Raw genomic sequence first — 26143 nt, 5'->3', positions numbered from 1 at the left:
GTCTTTTCAGGAAATATTGATAGTGTTTAAAACATCTTAGTGATTGACTTTCATTTGAGATTAAATTTAACCTAATGTTTACCTTCATTGTCATTTCTTTAAGGCCCTATTGAATTTGAGGAATGTAACACATCTAGTGCAGTTGAAGGTAAGTTGTTGTAGTATAGTTATTTACATAAAAATGCTGTGGATATAATCGGAAACTGAGGAATGAATGGTATTCAGCACATTAAATTGTATGAATTTGAAGTATTCTGATAGGCTGATAAGCAACTGTTTCTTTGAAATATGTACTGTTTAAACTTCTACCAAAATAAGATTTACAATACTTTATTAATCTAATGTATGGTTGTCAGAGAATTTTAATGTTTTTATAAATATACCTTGGCTTAGACCCTCTCATTGCAGAGTTTGGATCTGGTTCACTTATGACTATGTAACTTAATTTACAAGTGTCAAAATATGGCTCAGGCTCTTTCCATTGTTGCCATGTTCATTATACCAGTTCTAACGTAGAGTTATCGTTACAAAGCCTTCCTTTATTGATGTAGCTTATTTTGCTTAGGGGATTGTTTTAAGTGGTTAAGAACTGTTTTATTTCTATAAGCTATGTATTTACTTTGGGACAAAGGAATTGACAGTATAGCTATAGCCGCCGACAACTCTTAAAGTTGCCAAGATTGCAGCTGAGAGGCTTAAAATCTTTTTTGACTGAAACAGAGAAGCTCCATCTTCAGAACTACTCTCATACTCCATTTGTCACTGATTTTGGCTGGATAAAGCACAGAAAGGAAATAAATCCCAGACTATGCATTTAAAAATAATTTTGGAGCAATGATTTCTGTCTCTGTTAAAATATAAAATGTGGCTGAGTTTACAGCTACCTGATTTGAGAAGTTTTTAGTTATTTCATCCAGAAAATTTCTAAGAGACATTCCAATAATTCCTACTTATATGTGCTGTGTAATGAAATTCTGTAATGGGGAATATAATGATACTTTTTTAATGATGTGCTCAAAGTTATCAGTTGTTAAATTTTGAAATCCGAATGATTTCCACTGCTTTGCTCAAAACATGGCTTGCTGCAGGAAGTATGTTCCATCAGATCAAAATTGTAGACTATTTGGATCAGATGCTTGCGTTTGTTCCTTTTATATAAAGCTTGGCAGTGTACTTGCTTCTGCAAAAAATTCAGGAGAGAAGCGGACATGACAGTAAGCCTGATGGAGACTTTAAATATATTTTATTTTCAGTACATTAAATGGGTATGAAAGAAAACTTTTCTTCTGTATTATAGTTATATGTATCCAGAGCTAAAAATGGGGAAGAAAATTCAGAGAGAAGGCATGGTTCCAGAATCAGTAGGAGCCAGCCTTAGAGCCAGCTACAGCACTGGGATTTAATGAGTTCAGCATCAACTGGAAAGCCTAGAGACGTTCCCTTTTTCATAGGACCAAGATCCTACTTCTTATGAGAGTCTGGGGCTCACAGCTGCTGGGACCACTCAGGGAAGTACAAACAGCATGTTGAACTGCAGCAGCTGAGAGAGGCAGGGTTCAGTCCCTGAGCCGTGTGCGTTGGCTGTTCAGGCTCAGCAGGAGCAGTAGCTCCTGTTGAGTTTCTGTGAGCAGAGTTCCTTCCCTCAAAAGCGGCAATGCACCCACCTTCCATAAAATAAGTGGCAGTCCAGCATACCCTACTTGGAGAGTTGCATGTACAATGCAAATCAGCTTTATAATGACTTACATTATTAAAGTGTTACTTTAACCTTTTTTTTAAATTTAATTCTTTGATAGGTGTGTTACTTGCAACATATTGAAATAATGCTGCAGATACCTTGTATTCCCTTAGTTGGGCTCCATGTCTACCCCAATGTTAGATTTTTGTGTCACTCATTATGGCAGCATTTGAAAGGTATTGACATTGGTATGCACTAGTGTTGGACGTTGCTAAATATATGCTCATCTCTAATCTTTAAATGAAAAATGTTTGTTCCATAGGGGTAAAACCACGGAAGAGAAAACCTTTTGGTTTATCAGGAATAATGAAAAAAGAAAAAGATACTGAATCTGTGTAAGTATATTTCCGGCTTGAAGCTTTCAGTCGTGTATGGAAACTAATAAAAATGTGGAGATAAGCATTAGCTGATAATTAACAAAAATAGTGATTTTTATAATGAAAGTTTAAATGAATGCTGTCAATGTGAAAACATTATAGATATTTAAGATTTTTGTAACTAAAGATATTAAGTAAACGATATAAATGTATTCTTACTAGTTTACTCACATGTTTCATTGTTTCCTCTGCACAGGTAAGTAGTTCTCCCTTGTGCAGACATTTAAACACTGTAGATAATGTGATTCTCATATGTATTCCTACCCAAATAAGAGCTTTGGATGTGGAAAAGGTACTGTATATCTAAGTGTGTGTTTGCAGAATTGAGGTTTTAATTATTCTTTTGTTAGAAAAACTCTTATGTGCGGTAGTAAAAGGGCAGAAAAATCTTCGAATGTTTTTCCATAAATCATATGCACATTCATTTCTGAAAGAACATTATTTTAACTCATGATTGATATTCCAACTAACATCATTCCTTTATATTTCTGTTCTTTCTGTGATTTAATCTCCCCCCCACTCTACCTTCCATACTTTATTATGCTCAAGTAGATGGAGAGAGAAATGTAGACAGTGTGATCTTGGACAGCAGTAATCTGAGAATAAAGTTATGTTACAAGGACTTATTTCTTCTGGTTATAATTTAGTTAAAATATTTAAATTAGAGTGGTATAAAGATTTGAGGATTTTGGTGTCTTAAATACTTTTAGTGCACTTCTTTTAAGTAATCCCTTCTCTCTTGAAACATATTTAGTAAAGAAATTTTTTTGTGATGCACAACCGTTGCAATATCAAATAGCAGCCAAAAAGTATGTTGTTCGATTGTTAGCCTTTTGATCCTTGCATTTACTTTCTTGGAAGATAGTCTCTTTGATAGCATTGAGTACTAATATATATTTAAGAAAAGAAGCTATCTGCTTTTCTTGTCCAACAAAAAAACCTTTTTTGGCCTCCATGTTGGTTATTACTCAAACTAATTTTATGTCATGTATTAACTTGTTTGCAAACCAGGCATCTCCTTCCATCCATTTTTTGGCAGATGATGAAATTTTATCTGGCCCCAGCAAAGATTTAGGGCTGTTAATATCATTTTTCCGGAGCCAATAGAGGCCAGGAAGTTTCCAGATTGACTCTTTCCAGGTGTATCAGTTGCATATCTTGTCTCAGAGATCGATTTTCCTTGACCTGTAACAGAAGAATTTTCTTGGGCACTGAGGGCTGAAGATTGGCTTCTGTACAATGTGAAACACTTCATATCTATGTATGCCGATCCATTGGATTGGGATACTTTTCCAAAAACTGCCTTTTCACAAAGACATTTTATTTAATGTTAAAAGGTAATATGGGAGTCTCTTTCTAGGAGAAATTGTTTTGCGTGGCACAATGAGGTTGTCAGTGCAGCCACTCTGAAATGGGAAAAAAGTTGCCTTGCTTTCTATGACTTGGACTAAAACTTGATTTATATTATATTATTTGTATCTATATATACTTACAATACAGAATCAAATAGATACTAAGGTCAGAAAGAAAGCAGTATGACTGCATGATACTGACCTTCTATATAACACTGGCTATAGATTTTTACAGACTCTTGCATTAATCCTTCTCTAACTTAACATCACATTTTAACATTGAGTTTTCAAATAATGGACGATCCATTTTATGCCTAAGTAAAATATTCTAGTAGTTATTTATCATCACTTTAAAAAGTTGTACTGCTAGTCTAATTTTTTCTAATTTCTTCTTCTAGTCGATGATCTTGTTATAGGCTTTAGATCATAGAAGTCTATTATCAGAAACTTCCTCTGTGAGGAAAAAGAAAAAAAAAACTTACTTCTGTTTTAGTTGTTAGCTACAATCCTTAAATTCCTTTAGAGAGTCCCCACTTTCTGGATAAGTTACCTTATACTGGAAGTGTGAATTTGTTCTTTCACCTTGAAAGAAAGAAAGACTATGCATCTAGCTGTGTAAAAGCACACCCATCTAAAACTCAATGTCCTTATTTCCCACTTCTCCAGCCTTTGTCATTTGCAAACTTCACCAGCAATTAGTTTTCCTTTGTATCTTGAGAATGGATCCTGTGAGATCCTCTCAATGCTCCTCTGAATGCTACTATACTTACAGTTCCTTTTTGAGACCTATTAGCTAGCTAGTTTTGAAAATATTCAGTATGAGCTATATTGCTTTCATTGTAGTTGTCTTGCATCATCTYTTCACATTTCTTAAGTTTTATGGACTTTAGGCTGTCTTGTTTGTGTTGTGCAGATATTTTTTAAAGCCAGATGTCATAAAATCTGTTCCTTATATCTTTCACGAGAAGTCTAACACTTCGTCTCTTCAAGCTGTAAAATAGATTTAAAGTAGCTGTTTCTCTTGCTATGAATTTTTCTGAGCCAGCAGGGGGAGGTAAGACTTAAGTCAAGTACAGCACACACTTTCTTCTGTGCGGTGCCTTTCAGAGGAGGCAGGATCCTTCATCTCACTGCCAGTTCCTTTGCAGACTGTGCTGAGTTCCATGTTAATGTTTCCATGTTTGCAAGTTTTCATACCTGTTTTTAAAGACACGGTGGTTTGTACATTTAACCCATTTAGCCTTTCAAAGAAGATAGTTTAGTTTGTTACAAATTTTAATTTTCTTTCTTTTTTTGGTAAGTACATCTTTAGGATGTTATGCTAGACTATGTAAAAAGACTGTTGTTCAGTTACACTTGCACTCATGGTTTTATGTCAGGGTGCAGATTACAGAGGCCTGTGTTACACAAGTATTTCCATTTACTTTAAGTGTAATTGCTTCTGCTATCTGTGTACATCAGTGAGACAGAATCCATGTCATTCATTTTTGAAAATACTACTGTTTGAATCCAAAAGTTATATTGGAAACAATTTAACACTTGAGTAACTTCTTTGCAAGCATTGTTTTTCTGCCAACTACTAAAAAAAAAAATTCTAGGAACGACACTATTATTTTTCCAACACTTTCTGGTACTTATTGCTGTTCATTTCTACACTGCAACCATCCTTGACAAACATGAATGAAATTCCAAAGAGAGAAGCTCTGAATTTACCTTAAGAGTAGTCTTAATTGCTTTAAGAACTGGTTGTTGTAGAAGATGATTTGCAATTGCATGTGGACAGTTTCATTATGATTGCTGACTGTGATTTATTATACACATCATCCAGGGACTTGACTCTTAAATTATATTCATCTGCACAAAATTGTTGATTATATTTGCCTAAAAAGCAAAACATGGTGGGTGTTCACAAATGTAATTTTAAATACAGCCTGGTACTCCTGTCTTCCCTCGATTCTTCCCCCCCACCCCACTCCCACCTCCTGCCCCGATGTGAGTTAGGGACATCTTGCAACTTTGGGTTTTCAGTATTTATTGTGCATTTTTCTTCTACGGTGTTTTCAGCTTCTTTTATTTAAATTTCATGCTGTTGAATGCAGGTATATACTGTAAATTTTAAGAGTTTGAGAGGCAAATGGGTCAAATGTGATGTTTCAAATTAATTGAAATTATTAAAGGAAGTACAGAACTAAGTAAAATAATTTGTGCATTTTATAACTGTACATTTTCTTTTTCTTTTTTTTTTTAATAGGGAATGTCCAGATGCAGACTCAGTTGTAAGTAGACTTATTTCCAACAACAATACATAAGCTAAAGTTGTCAACCATTCAGTCTAATCAAACTTGGCTTATATCCAGGTCCCACAAAGTATTATTATTGTGTTAGAGGTATTAATATTTTGATGGCATAACTGAAGTGTTAATTTTGCTCAGAACATAATCTTAGGCAGCATGTATAAGTGTGTCAGTAATACATTTCTTTTTCCTAACAGTTTTAGGTTTTAAATAACATGTTTTTACTGCAATTATTTGCTACTTTATTTTGAAGGTTCATAGAGTTTAAATTAATTAATTAATAGGTTCTAAGTGCGTTAATCTTTCACACTACTTTCTTGTGGATCTAACCTCACATCCTCATTTTCCTCTCCTTATTACTGTCTCTTTGGAAAATCCTTCTAATATTAATGGAGCTCTGCTTGATTGCTGCCAATAGAGTGTAGGAATATACATACTTAAATACTGCTTTAAATGAAGAATCTCTAGATACACTTTATTCGTGGTCTATTTTTCATTGCTATTTCTAGTCTGTGATACATTTTACAATTTTATTTATTAACTTCAAAGAGGAGGCAGTCGCAAATTAAATTGATATGTTAATGCTTTTTTATTTCCTAATTGAGCCTTTTCTGTCTGCTTAAATGTAGATGTTGTCTTGAATTATATGTACAGAGAGTGTGACTCCATATGGCTACAGCAGGGAAATTTTTACAGAATGATTGAAGTGATTTTCTGTAGACTGATTTGTTTTTCAGTTGGCTTATTTAGATGTCAATTATATTAAACAGTTTAATTTTTCAAGTTCACCGGTTACATGGATTTTTTTCTTTGCATTCAATATCTGTGAGTTTTTGTACCTAATATTAAAATTTTTTTTTAGAAACTTGGTTTAAAAAGATCTAGTAGAACCATTTTTCTAAATAAGGAAGAGTAAGATTTACCAAATAATCAAGTATATGTATATGAACAGCCTTGTAAACATAATTTGAGACAGGCTTTTTATCCTGTAGAGTCACCTTAATTTCAAAGCAGATTTATTTTCTTGGTGCATTTAAAGTAAAGTACCGTAGAATTATCCCTAGAATTATCAAGCCCTTAATGGAAATAATGTCTTTTGACAGTTCAGGTAGAGTCACTGGAGTGAAACACAACTGGCTTTGATTTGCGGTGTTTGTTTTCTTACTTGCTTGTTTTGATCCTTAATTTTTTTTAAATGATTAATTCAACAGATTCAACTGTAAACATGTCTGACATTGTTTCTGGCTGCATGAGGCACACCATATGAACATATAAGTGAATTGTTCTGTCTAGATGTAATTTATACATGGTAAAAAACTAACTTTCATAGTGCCTAACAACAAAAGCGATACTTGTATTGTATTCTCTTTTGTTTTGTGGCCAACATTTTATGCGTGCAATTGGACTTCAGGATATGGTCTATCATTTCTTCTTGATTTCCACAAGCAACAGTATTATTTCAAATGGTAGAATCCTTTAATAACAGAAGCCATTAAAGTCACTCCCATGGAAAATGGTGCAGAGTACCGTAGCTGAGATTCATTCACCCCTTACGATCAACTCATCCCCAGAGCACTCTTATATTCTAAGGCTGGCAGCCTTCTCTGGAAGGTCCCATTTCAGATACTTCTCATTTTCCTTGTCTTTTACTTGAAGATTTCCTTTCTGTTTCATTTTTCAAACTTGATCGAAATAGTTATTGCTATCTGTGTTGGTATCTCTCTGATGATTTGCTTTGTATACATCTTTGTAATAATTATACATTTCAGAAATTTGAACTTGGAAAAGTGTTTGAACTTGGAAAAGCAAAACAATATAAGATAGAAAGCTATTATCATTTTTGTTTGATTGATAGAAAATACCAAGAGCCAGGCCTCAGAAAACTCAACTTCTTTAAGGTGTCCCAGTTATGGTTTTGGTTAGCTTTGGTCACTCACTGAAAATCTCAGTGTGTCTTTTATATTATTAACCTGAGTTTTTCCCAAAAGGTCGCTTTTGTTTATTTGTCAAGAATCCTATTGTTGTTCTCTTCTGTGAAAGGAATGTAAGAGATAATCACTCTACATTTATATTTATAAGGGCTGAGATGAATATATTGAAACTTTAAAAATTAAGGCTCCAGTAAGAACTGAATTCAATACTTTATCAGCCAGGCCTATATGATATTGCGGATCTTTGAATATATACTATGTAGCCAGTTCCATTAGGGCCTTCTCACTAGTTGCAAATGTATAATGCAGTGTATTCTAACTTATATTACTTCTCTGTTTTCACAAGCAAAACAGTGAGATGGTCGTAAGATGTGTTTTGTTTAACAGTGGAAGTTCTTGAATTTATCTGTGGGAAACTGTCTGCTTGTACTCATCCTGATTTATAGCTGCCAGGTTATATGTATTGGAAAACATAATTTTAATGCATATGAATAAATTGTTAATTCCTGTTCAGAAATTTTGTAACAGCTATAGGAGGTTTTTATATAATCATGAGTAGGAAGGCAGCTGTGGTATCTGTTGAAAAGGTTGACAGTTTCAATAGGCAATTTCTGTTTAAATATAGATTACAGTATGGCAGGAGATTTAAAACTCCTGCTCTGTTATATGTCAATCTACACATGCAACTGTTTCATTAAATTAAGCCTTGATAATTAAGAAAAATATGAAGCTAAGTGTGCGTACACTGGAAAGAGGTGGCGACTGAAGTTTGGCTTGGTGTACATTTATTACCTAGCAAGTAGTTCTATGAGCAGAACTAATTGTCTTGTTTCCCAAGGATTTCCTTTGTCTCTAGGGATTGGCCACCTTCTGTCTGTAGGAGGATATGAGCTCTAGTTTTTCCTCTGGTGAGGGCATTTATGTTTCTCTTGTGGTCCAGTAAGATCTGAGTGTGGATTGCAGCTTTTCCCTTGGTTAAAATACCTGCTGTCCCTCTCCTCTACTTCTGCCTATTTTCATGAAGACTGTAGTAATGTAATTATCTTTGAGTCCTCTGTTCTGTCTGTCAAATTCATTTGAAATTGTCTGGTAAGTTAAAAAGTAATTAAGGGGAGCCACTGACGCACAGAGTGTGATGCTGATACTTTTTCCCCAGAAAACTGGAATGCAAACAAATACACTGAGGCATCCAAACCTTTTCATTAACATATTTACATATGTAACATAAGTATAGTATAATTAATAATTATAAAATAATTATAGAATTAGACACCCTTTTATTGCTAGGGAATGATTGATTGAATTTGAAACTATCATACTCTTAACTTGTGGGACACAAGTGCAAACTTAGTGGAATTCATGTGTTTTTCTTTATTTGCATTTTGTAATGTTTAGTTCTGGCATATTTTGAATAGCTGCTCTTGGTACAGGGTACAAGGCTTTGCAGTCACAGTACAAGACAGGAGCACTTTGAGTACCTGTTTTTTTTTTCTTTCTGCATCCCAGGCAATGGAAGAGAGTGACTGGCTCCTCTCTTCTGCATCTTTTGGGTTTATGCAGCCTAAAGAGAGGAGGTTAAGAATACGTCACTTCTCTGTCTCAGCCTAAGAATATACTAAGCTAAATTTACATCCCAAAGATATCAAAAGTGGAGAGGCTCCTTTTCTCCTGTTCCAGGCCATGAGCTTCATCTGCGTACCTTGCGGTGGCTTTAGTCCTCCTCTGGTTGTGCAGGAAGTCTAGTCCAGTTCAGTAAAATGGTAGAAAGTTAATCTTGCGAAAAAAGAAATAGTGAGCTGTTCAGCTCAGCAGTATCTTGAAGCATTCCCTCAGGAAAACTTCGTAAAGGAAGTCTTGTAACCACTGTAGATATCCCAGGAGAAGAGAAAAGAGGCAAAAATCAAGCTGAAGTCCAGTTAAGGTTTCTTTCTTCTTGACCCTGTGACCAACCTGGGAGCTGTGCTAACATTGCTGATAAAGGGCCAAATGAAGTAGCTAGACTGTAGTATGCTCCAAATGTTCCTCTCTTGCCCTGTGTGTGTGCTTCAGAGGAATCAGTAGCGTGGTAACGGTGTGGCTTCTGTTGCCTCTGGATAAAGCAAAGAATCTGACCTAAAGTATTGACTGGAATTCTAAAAATAGGTTTGGGGAATAGAATTTAGTCCTCAGGCTTTTTGTATAGGCAATTTTATTTTGTTATCTATTTTGTCCTTAAGTTTTATTTCTTTAAAAAATTGTTCACCCCAGAAACTTTTTAGAACATATGGGTGCAAAGACAGAGATATAAAGCCCAATTTTTTAAATGTATTTTTAAAGCTATTTATTACCTTAATCCGGACTATGTTGTGTTACATCTGCAGACCTGGGGAAACTCTGTTTTTAGAGCTGTATGTTTGATTGTTCAGCAGAACTTGGGAGAATGTGAGACCTTGTCAGTAATCCAAGGAAGTCCACCTCTCCAGTGACTGCCACAGAGTTCAAGTCATGTCAATGCTGAGCTTTYCTTTTCTCTCCAAAAACTACAAATAAAGTGTTTGGCTAGGGTGGCTAGACCTTCATCCCCAAATCATACTAGTAACTTCTGCTTACAGAAAACCAAAGTTTGTGAAGATCTTCAGCCTTCTTCCTCTGTGCTAAAGTTCAGAAACAACACATSTATGTGTGGAGGTTATGTTTTTTCCTCAGTTCAGCAAGCTAGGCAAATCACCTCTTGACTGTTGTGTGCCTGGTACTTAAAAGACTCACCATGATCCACCACATTACATGTTGTTCTGTCTTTGCAGGAGTGTGGAGAAGGAAGGAAGACTTAGTCAAGTAAATATAAATGGCTTTGTTCAGATTTGTGAACTTACATCTCACCCAAATGGCTGTGTCTTCTACTGCTGTTACATAATGAATTAGTAAATAAAATTCTGATGTTTCAGGAAGTAAGGAGAACTGTTCATCAAGAAAAAATGTATTTTGAAATTACTGCTTAATTTGTAAGAAAGATTTTGAGGTACCATTTTGTTGGTACGTGACACAATTTGGCTTTGTCAATACAAAGGTACATTAAAGATCTTTTCCACCCTTTAGTTCTAATAGTGTACCTATAAATTCAGAAATTTGCCAACTACTGTCATTTTTCCTGCCTGTCCTCATTGATAGTATCCTTTACATATCTGGCCTGGCTGGAAGAAAAAGTAGATGTTGTATATTTAAAGATTTTTGTTGTTTTTTTCAATTCCTCTTAACCACGAATGATCCTTATGTATTGCAAATTGCATATTGTGACAATTAGAAGTGGTTCAGAATTCAGAAGCTGTAGTATTGTAGGAACACGTACCTACCCTATAGCTATATGTTTTTGTTCTGTTTACTTTGATGTCAAGTTTCATTAGTGTTTTTTGGTATATAAACAAGGTTAGCCTGAGGTCAAGCGTAGATAAGAACCGTGATTTGTTCAAGTGAAGCTAAGGTACTGGACCGTGTGATCCTACTCTTATTACTTTTCTGTGTGTTCGCTTTTTTTTTTTTATCACACAGAGATGAAGACTAGGTCTTCCAGGGTTTTTTTTTCATTTAATTCAGAAGTGCTACATTTAGAGAGCTGTACAGCTGAAAATCTTTCTCAGTAAAATATCAGACATCCCATTTGTGATACCTATAAAAGAAATAGAGGGACAAGCATACTATATGTTATCTTTGTCAGTAATTCAAAAGCTATTCAAGGTGAACAGTTCTTTAAATTTTGCTTCAAATTTTAGGTGAAGTCAAGGGTGTGCTTGCTAGCTAAAGTCTCCAGTATAAGTCATTTTCTGTTATCTTACTGTCTTTTGGCCGTTATGTATATTTCTCTTTCAATCAAACTGCCTCTCAGTGCTTACTTTCTAATAGAGTAAGGATATACTGATATGTTAGAATAAATCACTTTGTACATAAATCTTACCATTTTTAATGAGAAATTTATAGCTGGTAAGATCACTACATTTTGAAGAGAACTGGTTTTGTGTTTTTTGTAATTACTGTTGCATCTCAGCAGTTCTCATAGACTGACTATGGATACAGAGTCATTAGTGGGCTTTTACTCTTTTATGCTTCTGTTTTGAATGGGGGAAATTATCTGTATATTTATGTCTATCCCTTTATAAGTAGTATATGTGTGTGTGATTTTTTGGGGGGCATATTTTTAATTTTTAGATTATCAAATTAGCTTTTCATCTTAGAGACTGTTTTTCTTTCTCCCAAAACACCTTTATGAAACTAAGTGCTTAGCTAAAATCGCTAAATGATTTCTAATGTAATTATCTTCAGTCTGCCTTTAATTGCCTGCAGGAATAGAACAGCTGAACTAGATGGAAATTCCTGGATGCTTATTAGCTTTAAAAACCCAAGACAGTGCTGGTCATGTGTAAATTAAAACTTGGGAACTTGATTTTGAGCATTCCTATTGTAAGATCCTAAGTTTCAGTGCTTTTGTAACTAATTTGAATGTTCTTTGCTAAAGCAACAGTACAAGCTTTGCTGCCTTTTCAAGGGGGAGAGAGCAAGTTGTATCTTGTATAACTTGGAATATTTCTGCGCATGTATTAAAGTATTAACTAGTACTTCAGAAAGGTTATGCTCCTGCACCATCAAAGCCTTCACTGGTTTGGCTGAAAGAATTAGAAGTAGAAATTAGGAAAATATCTGGGGGCAAGAGAATGACAGGCTTAATTTACACTTAGAAGTAAGCTAAAATGTTTAAAATCTAAAATACAACATTTTAAAATATTGAACAATATTTTTTTTGATTTTTATATTTATATTTATTATATATATTCTACATATAATATAGAATAAATATATATATAATTTATATTGTGTAAATAAAAATATAAACATATAAAATATGTAATGTCCTAATTAAATACTTTATAAAATATAAAGCTTCTGTTGGCTTCTGACCTTTTTGATAAATACCAGTAAATGCAGACTCATTAGAACTTGTCAGTTCTTGGTGGGAATTTGGGGGCTGTTTTGTCACTTTCTGTTCCAGAGGAGTCTTACCCATCACTCAGCTTCTGAACTGTAGAGCATAACTTGAGATAACTGTGTAATAATTCATAGTGAATAACCATTTTTTGTTGTTTCTAGAATATTCCTGATGTAGATGATGAAGGATACAGCATTAAGCCAGAAGCAACACAGAATATCCTTTTGATTTTTATTTTGTCTAGTTATTTGATGTTTTTACAATTCTTTGGAGAGGTGAAGTACTGATTAAAGTGTTAAGTAAAGGAAGATGACATCCATGTTGATGTTGCAACTTTGTGTTTGTATGTTTGTAGCTTCCAGAAAAAGTACAAAGTTTTGTCTAGCCTAGATTTTGTGAGTTTGGGTGTGTAAATGCTGGAGGGACTTTTTGAAAAGAATATTAGGCAAAATGTCTTGAACTTTAAGAGAAATTTTTTAACAAAAAATTTAAGGTGACCATGCAGATCTTCCTCCATGAAAAGCTTTCACAGAGTTTGTAAAGTAGAATTCTCTTTTAAGCATGCTGAGGGGTTATCTGTTGTATACCTGCACCCTCCCCCTTTTTTCATAACATCCTTAAAAAGATTGGTAGCTCCAACAGTCTAGAAATAGAATTTCTGTTATTTAATGAAGTCATTCTACCACATGCTGTTTCTAATTGGTGCTTTTATTGTATTTTTAATAATAGATTTGATATGTAGAATAGGCTTTTGTTATGAGTCTTTTTTATGGAGGGTCATGGTTTTCACTGCTCTTCCTTTGAAGGAAAAGATTCTTGTCCTCTTCTCCCATCAGAAACAGAGGGAAGCTCTACTCAAGAGTTAGGAATAGTTGCTATAGATCTAAGCAAGCCTACCATGGTAGAAAGATAGCTACTTTTTGGAAATGTACTCCCTTATTTTGGGGGAACTACAGCTAAAATAAAAGGTAAACCTACACTTTGCAATTATCTTAACTTGCTAAATTTTTTAACTAGTCAAAAGTGGAGATCAGTCCATCATCATAGTTTCTCTGTTTTCATCAGCTTTAAAGAATATGCTTCTATTGCTCCCAGCAGAGATTCCTGTGCTGATTAAAAAAAAAAAAAAAAAAAAAAAAGTTATCTCTTATTTACAAAATCAGTATAAAAGTGAAAGACTTATCCAGCTTTGTGAGGGGCATTATTTCATGGTTTTGTATATATTTATGAAATGGAGGCAGGAGTGACTACGTCCCTTCATTGTAAAGGATTCATGCTGGCATCCTTATCTCCATTATCCTTTTTGCCAGGAAGAAATAGAAAAGGCCATACATCTAATGAAGAAGCTCAGTGATCTGCAATCCCTGTCAGCCAGGTAGTACTTCAGCTTCTGAAATCTTGACCAGATGCAGAAGTCATCAGTTCCCTTCCTCTCCCCAACCCCCCACCCCCCCACCAGCCTCCAAGACTGAGTTTTTATTCTGTTGATGGGAACTCTTAAGATGATTTGCTGGAGAACATTGTTTTATGAGTGCTGTAATTGCAGTCRGTCTTATGAAGGCCAGTCTTCAGTGCTGGAAAAACACTGATCCTAAAAATCACTGGTTGCCTTGCAATTCATGGCATTGGGGTCTAAACTGGTCTTTGCCAGTAGCAATTTACTGGAACTAGTATCTCAAAGATCAGCTTGTGCCACCTTAGAAGAGGTGAATGTAACAGCCTGATTTGTAAGAAATTTATCTTGAAACTGAGTGACAACATCCAAGGTGAAAGATCTTTTAGTGAAATTAAAATCACTTATCTTTATAACTGACTTTTTCACATGGGAGCTGTTTGCAAGTAGTCTGTAACCAGGAAAATGTTTAAAAAGTTTTCTTCCCCCTGTCTCAGGGATTCTTTCAGTTGCGTTGGATTTTAACTATCTTATGGCTCAGGGTTAAGCTTTGTCAGGGAATATATTGTAGAGATTGTATTCAGATAGCTAGCATATTTCCAAGTGAAAATAACAGAAGTGAGGTGTAGAATATATATGCTTCACCTGGATAACAAAAAACTTTTATGCTTTTGAGTAGAAGAAATTTTTTAACTTGTTTTTTGTCAAAACAAATACATCTTTAAAAACTGTTGGCATAGGCCTTTTGGAGCTTTGTTCAGTGCAATTCCTGTGCATATAAAGAACCAAGGCTAATTTCATCTGTAGGTTTTTGCTTATTTTGAGCACTGAGTTGTTCTAATTGTCATTCTTTTTTTAGTCAAGGATGACAGTGCTTTAAGCTGCTAATAGTGTTTACTGTGCAGCCTTCTGTGTAATTAGCATCTTTTGTTGCAAAATTTTCAGTGCCATTCTGCAAAAAGGGCAAATAATGGTGGCTGTTGCTGCTGCTTCCTCTACTGTGTGCTTGTTAACTGCCATGGTCTAACTGAAAAGGTCGGTACTTCCCCTCCCTCACTTGATTTAAAAAATTTCTACAATGCATGCCTTTTCCGTAAGTTCATTACAATACTTAGCTGAATATCACAAATCTTAAATTTAAAATACAGAATTTTTGTTACTGTAGAACCTTTCATTTGTCCTGTTACCTTCAAATATGCAGTCCTTTGGTTATGTAGTAGTGCCTTCCATAAAAGAATACCATTATGAAGATGAATGGAATATAAAGGCCAGAGTGTAACTTTGAGGTATAAATATTGACCAGAGGATGTATTTGAAGTGTCTGTATAAGTACACAAAGACCTTTGTCAGCAGTATTTGTCTGTGATGTTTTCTTAATATGTGGGTTTTATAGAGAGTATGTAAGAAGTRGATTAAGGAGATGAATTTGAATACTTCCACCTTAACTGAGAAAAACATACCAAAGAGAACCATTTCTATTCATCCAGTGATTCTGACTCTGAAGATGATGAACCCAGGAGGTTCCATGTAGAAATAAAACCTGTACAGCCAAATCATAGCTCCCAATGCACAATGGCTTCCTTGGATGAATTAAAAGTGTCTATAGGGAACATCGCTCTTTCTCCAGCAGTATCTGTAAGTAATTTTGTTTCTTGTGTTTGTTTCTAAATTAGTATAGAAGAAAAGTGGTAAGGAATCTTTAGTGTAAATGTACATTTTACTGTTCAGAATTTATTCTAGGTTCACGTTTGATGATTATTTTTATTGTGCACTAGGCTGTCTTCAATATACTTTATCACAATGTAATGTTAAGTAATTCTCCCTTTTCAGATTTTAACTTCTGAGTCTTTGCAGTGCTAAGTCCTTGTCTTTCTGCTGTTGCCGCTGCAATAGATTTGAATACATGTAGAATTAGCTGAACGTGGCTTTTAACATAGTTTACTGATTAGTATTAAGTAATATAAAAACCTCTAAAACAGATTATATGCAAATACATACGATTTTTACAGCACATTTTTATTATATGTACTCCCACTAAACCATAGAATGATTCTTTATACCAAGCAGTGATATTATAAATGAACAGTTTCAAATTATGTCAGTACAATATTCAGATCAGAATAAGGATGGCTTTGTTTTTTAAGGAAAATATATATAGTATATTAAAATATTAATGATGATTTTTCCCATTTTTCCCCACATTTTGAAAGCAGAGACACAGTCCTGTAAGTACAGAATGACTTTTTACTGTTATTTGTAAATTAAAATTGAGTAAGTGCAGTTTGTAAGGGAGTTACTGGGAAAAACTTAGGAATATTTCTGTTCCTATCTGTCAGACATACTGTGTTGTAGGAAAGCTGTTGAATTTTAATGACCTATCCTGTAAAGGGATTTAGTAATACTTACTGAAGCCTTGTTTATACAATTTTACATTAATCTTTCTAAAGAACATGAAGATTCCAGCAAGAAGGCACTGTAGAAAGGTACCTCATTGCATAGAATTGTGTCAAATTCTAAGTACATAAGGGCTTCGGTAGCATTTTTGTCTCTATTTTCTGTACTTAAGTTGCTTTGTTTTCATAGTGGTATCTCAGATATACAAGTAAAGTTAGTCAACTCCCCATTATCTGCAGAAACCTAAGATGCATATAAAAATGAGTGCAGGATATCTGTAAATTTGGCTAACCATTTTGGGTTCAACAGGGGGAAAAAAAAGTCCAAAATGCTTCTGACAGTGGAGTATAGCAGTACCTAGCCACTAGGTCTGCAGAGCCTGTTATTGTATGAAAATATAGAAGCCCAAGGCTGATGGCTGAGAAGTGACCTGCACAAACCCGCAGTTACCATGTTGCAACAGATCTGTTTATACTTAAAAGGGGTTAACTTTCTAGAAGTTACTTCTCAGCCAGTTTTCAATTCTTCTTTTTTTTTTCAGCTGTCACCTGCTAACTCACTTCCAATTTTATTTGCTGTTTTTCTATTTGCTTCCCCAAAATTTTCTTTAGTCCAGTGCCTGCCTCCAGTGACCCAGTAGTAGTTGCATTTCCTGTTCCTTTTGTCTGCTCCGGGCAGTCTTTGTTCCTGCCTTTTCTTACCCGTGGGGGGGTGCGCTGCTTGCTCTGCCCTGGCTCATGTGCTGGTCATGCTTCTGCAAGCTCCAGAGTGTTCTTCCTGGTAGTGAAAGGAAAATATCTAATGGGAAATTAAAGTGGGAACAAACTCTGGAGCTATTAAGTGTTTTAATTGATAGTTTGTAAAAAATCTTGTTCTACTTTTGTCTATTTCAGGCACAAATGAATCAAAATTCATCCAGTAAGTGAGAATCTTTAACTGTTAGTCTATTTACTCTAGTCTTTTTAACTTAGCATAAAAAATTTTTTTTTTTACTGTTAAAGAATAACATTATTAAATGTTCGTATTTTAAATAGAAAAAAACTTTCTCTTGTCAGTTCTAGGTACCTTAATAATACCTGCCTTTGAACTACCCACAGTAAATTCAAAGGAAAAAATTATTTGGTCAAAATTTCAAATTAGCTATTAGAAGCCACCCACAGATCTCTTCATTTTCTGTACACTCAGCTGTTCCCTGTTCTGAGACAGTGATGAGGAACACATTCCAGACCCAAAGAGGGGATGGCGTGGAAATGATTCTTGTGTTAGTTCTTAAATCCCTTCCATCCTCTCAAGTTTAGTATGATCCACAAACCAGCAAAGCTCACTTGCTCACTCTCTCTCTCAATTTTATGGTCAAACCCTGCTTGTAATACTGCCATGGAGATAGAGGATAGAGCATTAGTCTCTATCCTTTTTTTTTTCCAGTGGAAAACCAGGCCAGGTCAAGCAGTGGTTTGTTGAAGAGTAGAATTGGTGTAAGTTACATAAGTTAAGGAAGAACCTTCAGGTGATCAACATTTCCTCCCAAAATGCACTGCTTTGTGTAGTCCTCTCCTTTTAGAAGGTATTTCAGGAGCACCTGAATTTGTATCATCACAAATAACACATTTCCTCATTTCCATTTTAGTAATTCATGATTAATTTTGATCTGCAACTGTTAACTTCTAGTATCTTTTTATAATGAAGCTAAATGTTTTTATTAACCAAGTGTTTCAGCTTTGGTCATAATTCTGTATCTTTTGCTTAGGTGAAGAGTTAACGAAATTGAAGCTTTCTGCTCCAACTAATGAGTGAGTTCAACTTTTAAAATTATATCAAATGTACTTTGGGGGGAATTTGGTCTTATTTTAATCCAAGACTCAGAAACTTATTGCAAATATCAGCTGACTGGGTTGGGTATTTATTGGGTACTTGTGTATCTATTGCCTTGTAAGAGTTAATGAGGAATTATATAACAGTGGAGAATTCTATTCTTCAACCTTTTTTTTTTCTTCCTGTGTACTTGTTTTCCCCTTCTTATGTATTTGCTTCATTGTCATCTGTCTCAATTGATATTTATAATTACTTGATTACTAAATATTGGTTTTATTTTAAAATCTCAGCTTTTAAATAAAACAGATATAGTTTCTATCAGCAATGGTATAGTGTTTCCTGAGATAACAAGCCCAAAATTTGGACAGGACTGTGTACAAGTCACATATGTATATACTGAAACAAATCAATTTGCATACCTATGTTTTGTTGACATGAAAATGGACATTATGAAATATGTCTACACATGAACTTGCGCCCATAATAGAAGGTATCAATTCAGATAGTTTATTTATGTGTAAATCAGTTTCTTGACCTACAATCTGTGAGTAGTTTTAATTTTTAGATACAAAGACTGTAACTAACACAGGAGATGAATTACCAAAGTTGTAATTTGATTATTATGAATATATACATCTTTCATTTATATTCCAATTGCAACTCTTACTATAGAAAGGGGAACAGTGACCTACTGGCATGGGATCCACTCTTTAGCAGTTCTCTTGAATCTTCTTCTTCAGCCTCCTTGGCGTCCTCATCCTCCTCAGGTAAAATATTCGATAGCAGAAAATGTATTCTGCATATTCTTTGGAATGCTCTGTTGTTGCTTTTTTAGCCGTTGCAAGGGGATGTGCTTTGATTAGCAGGGTTGAGAGTTTAAATGGAGCTTCTCTCAGCAACAGTGAGATGAGATGAGCTTACCCTGTGGACAGGGATGGATGTGTTTCCTTTTTCCAGGAAAGCCTATTGAGCTATGAGCTGTCTAGTATGAAGCTGCCATGGAGTTTGGCTGCAAGGAATTTATTTCCTGTAGGAAAACTCGATTCTGTTGGGAAATGTGTGGGCAGAATCCAAGGGAGTGGGAGACAACCTTCCCCTGGAATTAAGGGGAAGTTCCTGGCCGGGGCAGGGGGGAGTACAGGAATTGGGTGAGGGGGCCAGGAAGATGCTGTATGGGAAGCTTGGCTGCAGGATTTTGTAGGATATTAGTGTGGGCAGAACACTGGCAGACTTTCCTGGAACCTGCTTTTTATAAAAATAAATAAATAAATAAATAAATATATATATATATATATATAAAAAATTGATGGAATAGGCAATATTGATTGTTACACTCAAAAGGCAGCAAGGGAGAGGGAGCCCAGAGAGCGTATGGGTGGGAGTATGTTTTTTGGAAGAGGCTAAGAGGAGGGGAGGTTGAAAAACTAGTTAGGAAAAAGGAAGAGGAGACCCAAGCAAAAACACATCTTACTGCTATGTTAGGACTTCTTTACTAAAAGTGTTTACTTAAATTATTTGCATTGATTATCTTGGGGGACTTAAGATAGACTGCATTATTTACTAACAGTAGCAGATATGCTGCTTCTGTAGTTCCTTTCAACCTACCTACTGCAACTCTATTTTCCAAGTCCTGCAATCTTAATGTAGAGACTTTTACTTCTCCCATATGTCTGAGAAAGGAAGTATTTGCAATTTCTTTTAGCTAGATATTCCTGTCGCAAAAAATTATAATCAGCCTCACTTCTTTGTTAGTGATCATGGCTTTCCAACTCTTTTCCTCTGTAGTCGATCTTACAGATTGAAGAATAGTAAGAAAGAGTACATGTAAAAATAGGGGAATTCTGCACAAGAAATATTAATTCTTCTCAAGCATAGTAACATCTTTTTAGCGGCAATCAGCGTTGCTACACAGTCATCGGGTTTAAGTGAAAGTTATTCTTCCATTACAAAGTCATGTTCCTTAAAAGTTATGTTTTATAATAACAAATCTAGCTTGCTGAAATCAGTAGATCATCTCTTCCTCACTTTGGTAGCCAGCTGGATTATTGGCTAGTGGGTCTAAATTTGTAACATATTTAGATATCTATTAATGGAATATGCTGGAAAAAAAGTTGTGCATTCTCAAAATAATCTGTGTTTTGCTAGTTGTATTATTGATTTGGTCTGGTGTTGGAGTCTGAAGAGGCAGGCAGAGGGTGCTTAGAAGTTTCTTGCACTTGGTGGTTGTTGCTATATTCGGGTGTCTCTTGCTCCCCCTGAAGAGGAGGCTAAAGCAGATGAGGAAATGCTCGTGCAGTCCCTCCTTTTGGGAGAACTGTGGAGCGAGTAGCTGATGCTACTCCAGCCGATGCGCAGTGACAGGTAATTGGGATCAGTCACATGCTCTGTAGTCAGATCTAGGGGTGTCTGCTGTCTGTGGCCTGTGCCTCATAGCTGGAAGTGGCTTATGTACGTAGAACCTTTTATTTCATTGAAAGTAGTGGAATATAGTGCCCTGTGGGCATAAGTGGTTTTGGATATGAGACATCTGTGCTTTTGTAAACTGTATCTGCTAAATAATAATTTAAAGGATTGTTGTTCTAGGACTTTAACTAAGCCATCTATGTTTGTAAAATGATCTATGGACTTGAGTAGAACGTGAGTGTTCTGAGGTCTAACAAATTAATAACGTATTTTGGAAAAATATTTACTAAATCAGAAGTACTTCACAGTGTTGTTTAAATCAGGTTGGATTCTGATGCTCAATAATCTGCAGCTCAGTTCTGAAGACTTTTAAAAATATTCAAATCTGACCTGATGCTATTTTCCTTGAAATCAGTGTTTTATCTTCAGCTTGAAGGCAAATATAGGTAAACTGCTTAAAGCTTTTGAAAAAGTCAACCCAAAACTCAAGTAATTTATTATTTGCATAAACAATTTATTTATCTTGAATACAGAATATATATATCATAGTCTAGCATGTCTCATTGATACTCTCTTCCTTTTTACTATTGACTAAAGCATTTCTTCAGATACTGTTTTGTAACTCTGCATTAATCTTTGAACACACAAGCTGCAATGGTATTTGAGCAGTGGTTTTTATGCAACATAGAAAACTTTGGTCATCCATGAATAATCCTGCCTTATTAGAACTTTAAGCTAACTTTATTATCTTGAACAAACAACAGAAAATTTTTAGCTAGCTACTGATATTGTAAACATGCTTTTTTTTTTTTTTTTTTTTTTTAACTTCCTCATTTTCATCAGTGTGTCTTTAGATATTTTAGAACACTTCCGCATTGCTTTTGTTTCAGATCTGTAGCAGTGCAAGCCTTTGGAATAATATTTAAATTTTCTGTTAATAAGGGAAAGTAGTGTTAAATCTCTGGTTTTGAGGCTTGGTGAATCTACTTGTTCATCACAAAAAGGCAGCTGTAGAGAAGACACCTACACTTTTGATCTGAACTTTTAAATCAGTGTTGCTCCCTTTTTAATTCTCCGTGCCACTCCACAGCGCTGTTGCTCCTAGCTTTGCCAAACTGCAAGATGTTGAAAGTTGACTAACCTTGTGTTTGCTGCTTCTGTTATCATCTACTGCAACAAGCAAACAGACAAGCGCAGGGACTACCTGTGGGAAACTGCTGTCTTCACGGCAGCCAGCAGATTTTGGGATAAGAGAGAAAATAAACTGAGGCAGATGATGCTTCAAATATATAGTCACTCAGTAGATTCAAGTTGATACAGACAGTAGAAATATCAAACAGGATCTCAGGACTGTATTGTCCTCTGTGATTCAATGGAAAGCTGTTTATGTTGAATCTTTCTATTACTAAATATTAAGGGTAAGAGGATAAAAGTATTCGGAAGGAACAGAGAAGAGTAGGTTTGATTAAATAACTTAATTTTGAAAGAAATGAAAAGCAGAAATCTATGGAGAGGAAACAAATGCAATAGGACAGGAGAAGAAAAAGAGAAAACACTAAAGAGAGGAAGTTAAACCATAATAGGAAAGAAGTTAAAGGAATAAGCAAAGTTATACAAAGTAGGGCTTTAAGGGAAGAAATATAGTAAGTTATTTTTTGACTTAAGAAATGGAAAGTATCACGGTTGACAGTTTGAATGAAGTACATGTGATGTGTGGCTGGGTGTTTTTCTTTCAATTTTAAGTGGTGTGATTTCAGCCTAGTAGAGCAGTTATTTATCTTGATGGCTAGTGGGCATTATGCAGTGGATGTTGAATATGTTTTTGAAGTCTGGATTTGTATTGGAATTTTTATCATTTCAGTGCTGCTCCTAGTTTCAATTTTTCCCTTTTCCTTCAGCTACACTAAAAGAGCACGATAGGACCTCCTCCTCACCTACCACTGATTTGCCTGGGTGTAGAGTGTCTCAGTCTTTGCTTGGACACCAGAAAGAGTCTGGGTCTAGAAGCCCATCATCACCAGACTTTACCACTAGTGCTTTGTGCAAATCTGGTGTTACAGCAGCACCATCAGGGAGTACCAATACTTTGTCCTCTGTTTCATGGTCTCAGAGTCAGTGGATATCTTTTGCTGATGAACTACTTACAATTAGACACACAAACGCAGACAAGAAGGAACCCCAGAGATTGCATTTAAAAACTGAAAATGCCTGCCTTGCCTCTTCTGCTTTGCTTGGGAATTCTTCCAACAGCTGTGCTTCTGAGGATCAAAGTGACCTTTTCAGTAATACTATATGCCATGAAAAATTATTCATTGAAGAAACTGGCACTGCTGCTGAAATTTCTTCCACGTCATCTTCAACTCTACTGGACTCTAGTTTAGTGTCTTCTTGTGTTCATACAAATAAGGGTATGGCAAGCATGCATTGTGTACTGCTCTTTGCTAATAACTGACTCTAAAAAGCAAGCTTTGGTGATTTTTCTCTTCCTTATTATTGCTCACCTGATGTTAAAATTAACTCATCTTTTCATTTATACTGTACTAAACTGCTTATTAGTGCTGGCTTTCTTGAAAGTTAGGACATTGAAATAAATATTCAGCTTGAAAGAAGAAGGAAAATTCAAATTTTTCAGCTAAAGGCATTGCTTTTTCTTAACGATATGGAGCTTTGCTTTTCTAGAAATAGAATATATTTTTATGGGATGTCAGAGCAGTGAGAGATCTCAAGGATTAAATGATTGGATATGCAAAAATAATTGCATTCTTAAATGGCTTTGTATAGATATTTTCAGATTAAATACAATGACATAATTTGGATTAAAAACTGTACCTTTTGACATCCAGTATTTTGAAATGTAGATGATACTATAGTAATGCCACATACTATTAAACCAAAGGAAAAGTACATTTGGGCAAGTGTGCCATGATTCTTGCTATATACCTGTGATATTGCAGCATACTCCACCCAGTGTTTAGCATGCACTGTCTACCTTGGGCATAACAAGATGAATTTTAAAGGAATGGCTGATATCTCAGAACTGAATTTATTTTTGGCGTTAGTGTTTGCAACTCTAAGGTGGGATGTGGTCAGTACTGGCCAAATTTATTTCTTCCCAAGTCAGCGATGAAACTCCCTTACTTCAGTGAGAGCAGAGTTATGTTGAATGGCTGGGAAAATTCTGTACTTAATAGTTGCATTTAAAATAACTTTAACTGATTTAATTTAAAAAAATCCCAAATAATTTGAGGGAGATATGCTGTAACTATATAGTCATATATTAGGGTTTAGGTCTATTTTGAAGTTAATTTTAGATCTGGCATACTCATTGGATGGCATCTAACATTTATTTTGAAGTACAGTTCTGTTCAGAAAAGTGACTATGTAAAAGTGGCATCTTTGTACTGCTGCTCACCTCGCCATCTATTCGTTGTTTCTATTAGGTTTAGAAGGACATGGGGGCAGTAATTTCTTTGTTTTTAAACACTTTTACCCTCATAGCCTGGCTAAGAGATAATGAGTTACTGTGTTCTTGCAATCAACAGAATCATTTCTTAAATTCTCTGTTACATTGGTGCATACCTATTGAAGGCAACAGGATTTCAGAGAGCATAATTTGATGTAAACAGAGTTATGCCGTTGTCAACCAGGACCAAATATAGTCCACTGAATTTTCCATTTATGGTGAGACGTGAAAGACTGTCCTACATTCTGAATCCGTATAGATTACACAGAAAAGGCAGCTGAGGTAAAACCATCTTTTTACGTACAAACCTCTGAGGATAGTTCATACAGAATCATTTGAGAGCAACAAGAAAGCCCATGATGCCACTTTTAGAGTCACTTTTCAGGGTATCATAGGGCCCCATTTTAAAAACTATTTTGATTTAGTGGTGAATCTTACAAAATGGGGCTTGTAAAATTGGAGCTTTAAAGAAGCACAGCTTCCAGTGATTCTGTTCAAGTAAGTATATATTTATGTTCAGTGTGACTTTTCTAATGTTGATTTCCTTAAATTTGCTTTCTTTCAGCAAGGCCCACAACTCCTCTTTCTGTAGGCACAATTGTACCCCCTCCAAGGCCTGCTTCGAGACCAAAGTTGGCTACAGCGAAACTTAGTGGAATTAATGAAATAGTATGTATTAATTCTCCATTGTAACTCAATTTCAGATACACCATTCACTTACACTGTTACAGTGGAGTCACTTTCCAGCCATATTCAAGGAATGGCATACCTAGATTTTCAACGTGGCAGAATAGGCAGGGAAGTTGTTCAAGAAGGCTGCGAGTTGTCTTTGTTGTATGTCACCTCACTGTCCAGTTCCCACAATCTCTATAAAAGGCAGATACTCAGTGATAAGTGTGATAGAAACAAAATTTAAAAAGTTACCTAACCAAAATAGATGCTTCAGGAATTCCAGTACCTTTTAGTTAGATGAATCTAGAAAAGTTTAAATTAATACCCTAACAGTTAAGTGAATCATAAAATCGTCAAAAGATTTAGGGTAGAAGGGACTTAGACTTGGTCTCTAGTCCAACTTTCTGCTCAAAGAAGGGCTGACTTCCAAATTGGATCAGATTGCTTGGGGACATGCTGAGTTTTGAAAATCTACAGAGAGGAAAATCTCACAACCTCTTTGGGTAACCTGCCGCAGTGCTTAACCACTCATATGATGAGGATTTTTTTCATTATGTTCAATTGAGATTTCCTTTGCTATAGCTCTTGCACCTCTGAGAAAAGCCTGACTCCATCTTCTCTGTAGCTCCCTTTTAGGTAGTGGAAGACTGCTGGTAGATCCCTTCTGAGGCTTCTCATCTGCAGGCTGAACAAACCCAGGTCTCTCCACCTCTGCCCATCTCATCTCTTCCAGCCACCAGCTCTCTTAGTTGTCCTCTGCGGGCCTCACTTGCAGTTTGTTAGCAGCTCTCCTTTACCTGGGTCAAACCACATTTGCTGCTCACACACGCAGGGCTGTAGGCTTAGGTTCTGCTACTGTCATGTAGCTCAATCGTTTACAGGCTGTTACGGAATCAAACATACTAGACTTGAAAAAATAATAATAATCTATGAAATCATGGAATTGATTTCCAGGGAAAATGTACATTCCCTGGTTTACACTGAAAACTAGGATAGATAAAGCACTGGAAGAAATACACTACAAAAATACTGTGGTATTGATTGGGGAATTAAATGAAGTCTTTTATATATTTCCAGTCTTTTTTCATCCTTTTAAAATCAGTTTCTGCCTGCCTAATGCTCTTGTGATCTGTTGTGTTAAGCCTAGGCCATTCAGCCCCCCACTGACCTCTAACTCAAGTCCACCACCTGCAGCTCCCTTGGCACGTGCAGAGAGCATTTCCTCAATATCCTCTTCTGCTTCCCTAAGTGCAGCAAACACACCTACAGTTGGTAAGTTATGTTAACCATTTTAACTTATTTCTGAAAGGGCATCATAAATCCACTACTAGTTTCTACCTGTTAAGAAAAACATTCTCTT

The 26143-nt window shown here is 35.5% G+C and overlaps 1 protein-coding gene across 9 annotated transcripts in view; it reads left to right on the top strand.

The window, feature by feature from the left end:
* Window positions 1–26143, top strand: part of FCHO2 (FCH domain only 2) — an 86080-nt gene that overhangs the window by 44194 nt on the left and 15743 nt on the right. For 3 of the 9 annotated variants that reach the window (XM_026057336.1, XM_026057340.1, XM_026057341.1), the window contains exons 9-20: window positions 104–148; window positions 2001–2073; window positions 5719–5743; window positions 12808–12862; window positions 15496–15674; window positions 16250–16264; window positions 17327–17351; window positions 18181–18223; window positions 18918–19012; window positions 22547–23056; window positions 24677–24780; window positions 25926–26055. In XM_026057336.1, coding sequence (XP_025913121.1) covers window positions 104–148; window positions 2001–2073; window positions 5719–5743; window positions 12808–12862; window positions 15496–15674; window positions 16250–16264; window positions 17327–17351; window positions 18181–18223; window positions 18918–19012; window positions 22547–23056; window positions 24677–24780; window positions 25926–26055 — 1299 coding nt within the window. Of the gene's footprint in view, window positions 1–103; window positions 149–2000; window positions 2074–5718; window positions 5744–12807; window positions 12863–12941; window positions 13615–13956; window positions 14022–15495; window positions 15675–16249; window positions 16265–17326; window positions 17352–18180; window positions 18224–18917; window positions 19013–22546; window positions 23057–24676; window positions 24781–25408; window positions 25483–25925; window positions 26056–26143 lie in introns of those variants that run through there. The other 6 variants (XR_003252120.1, XM_026057337.1, XM_026057338.1 and 3 more) reach the window with 6 other exon arrangements.

This window comes from Apteryx rowi, unplaced genomic scaffold (assembly GCF_003343035.1).
Source record: "Apteryx rowi isolate R43461 unplaced genomic scaffold, aptRow1 scaffold_139, whole genome shotgun sequence".
Taxonomy (NCBI): domain Eukaryota; kingdom Metazoa; phylum Chordata; class Aves; order Apterygiformes; family Apterygidae; genus Apteryx; species Apteryx rowi.
Note: the sequence above shows the minus strand (reverse complement) of the source record. Positions and strands in the feature narration are given on the sequence as shown.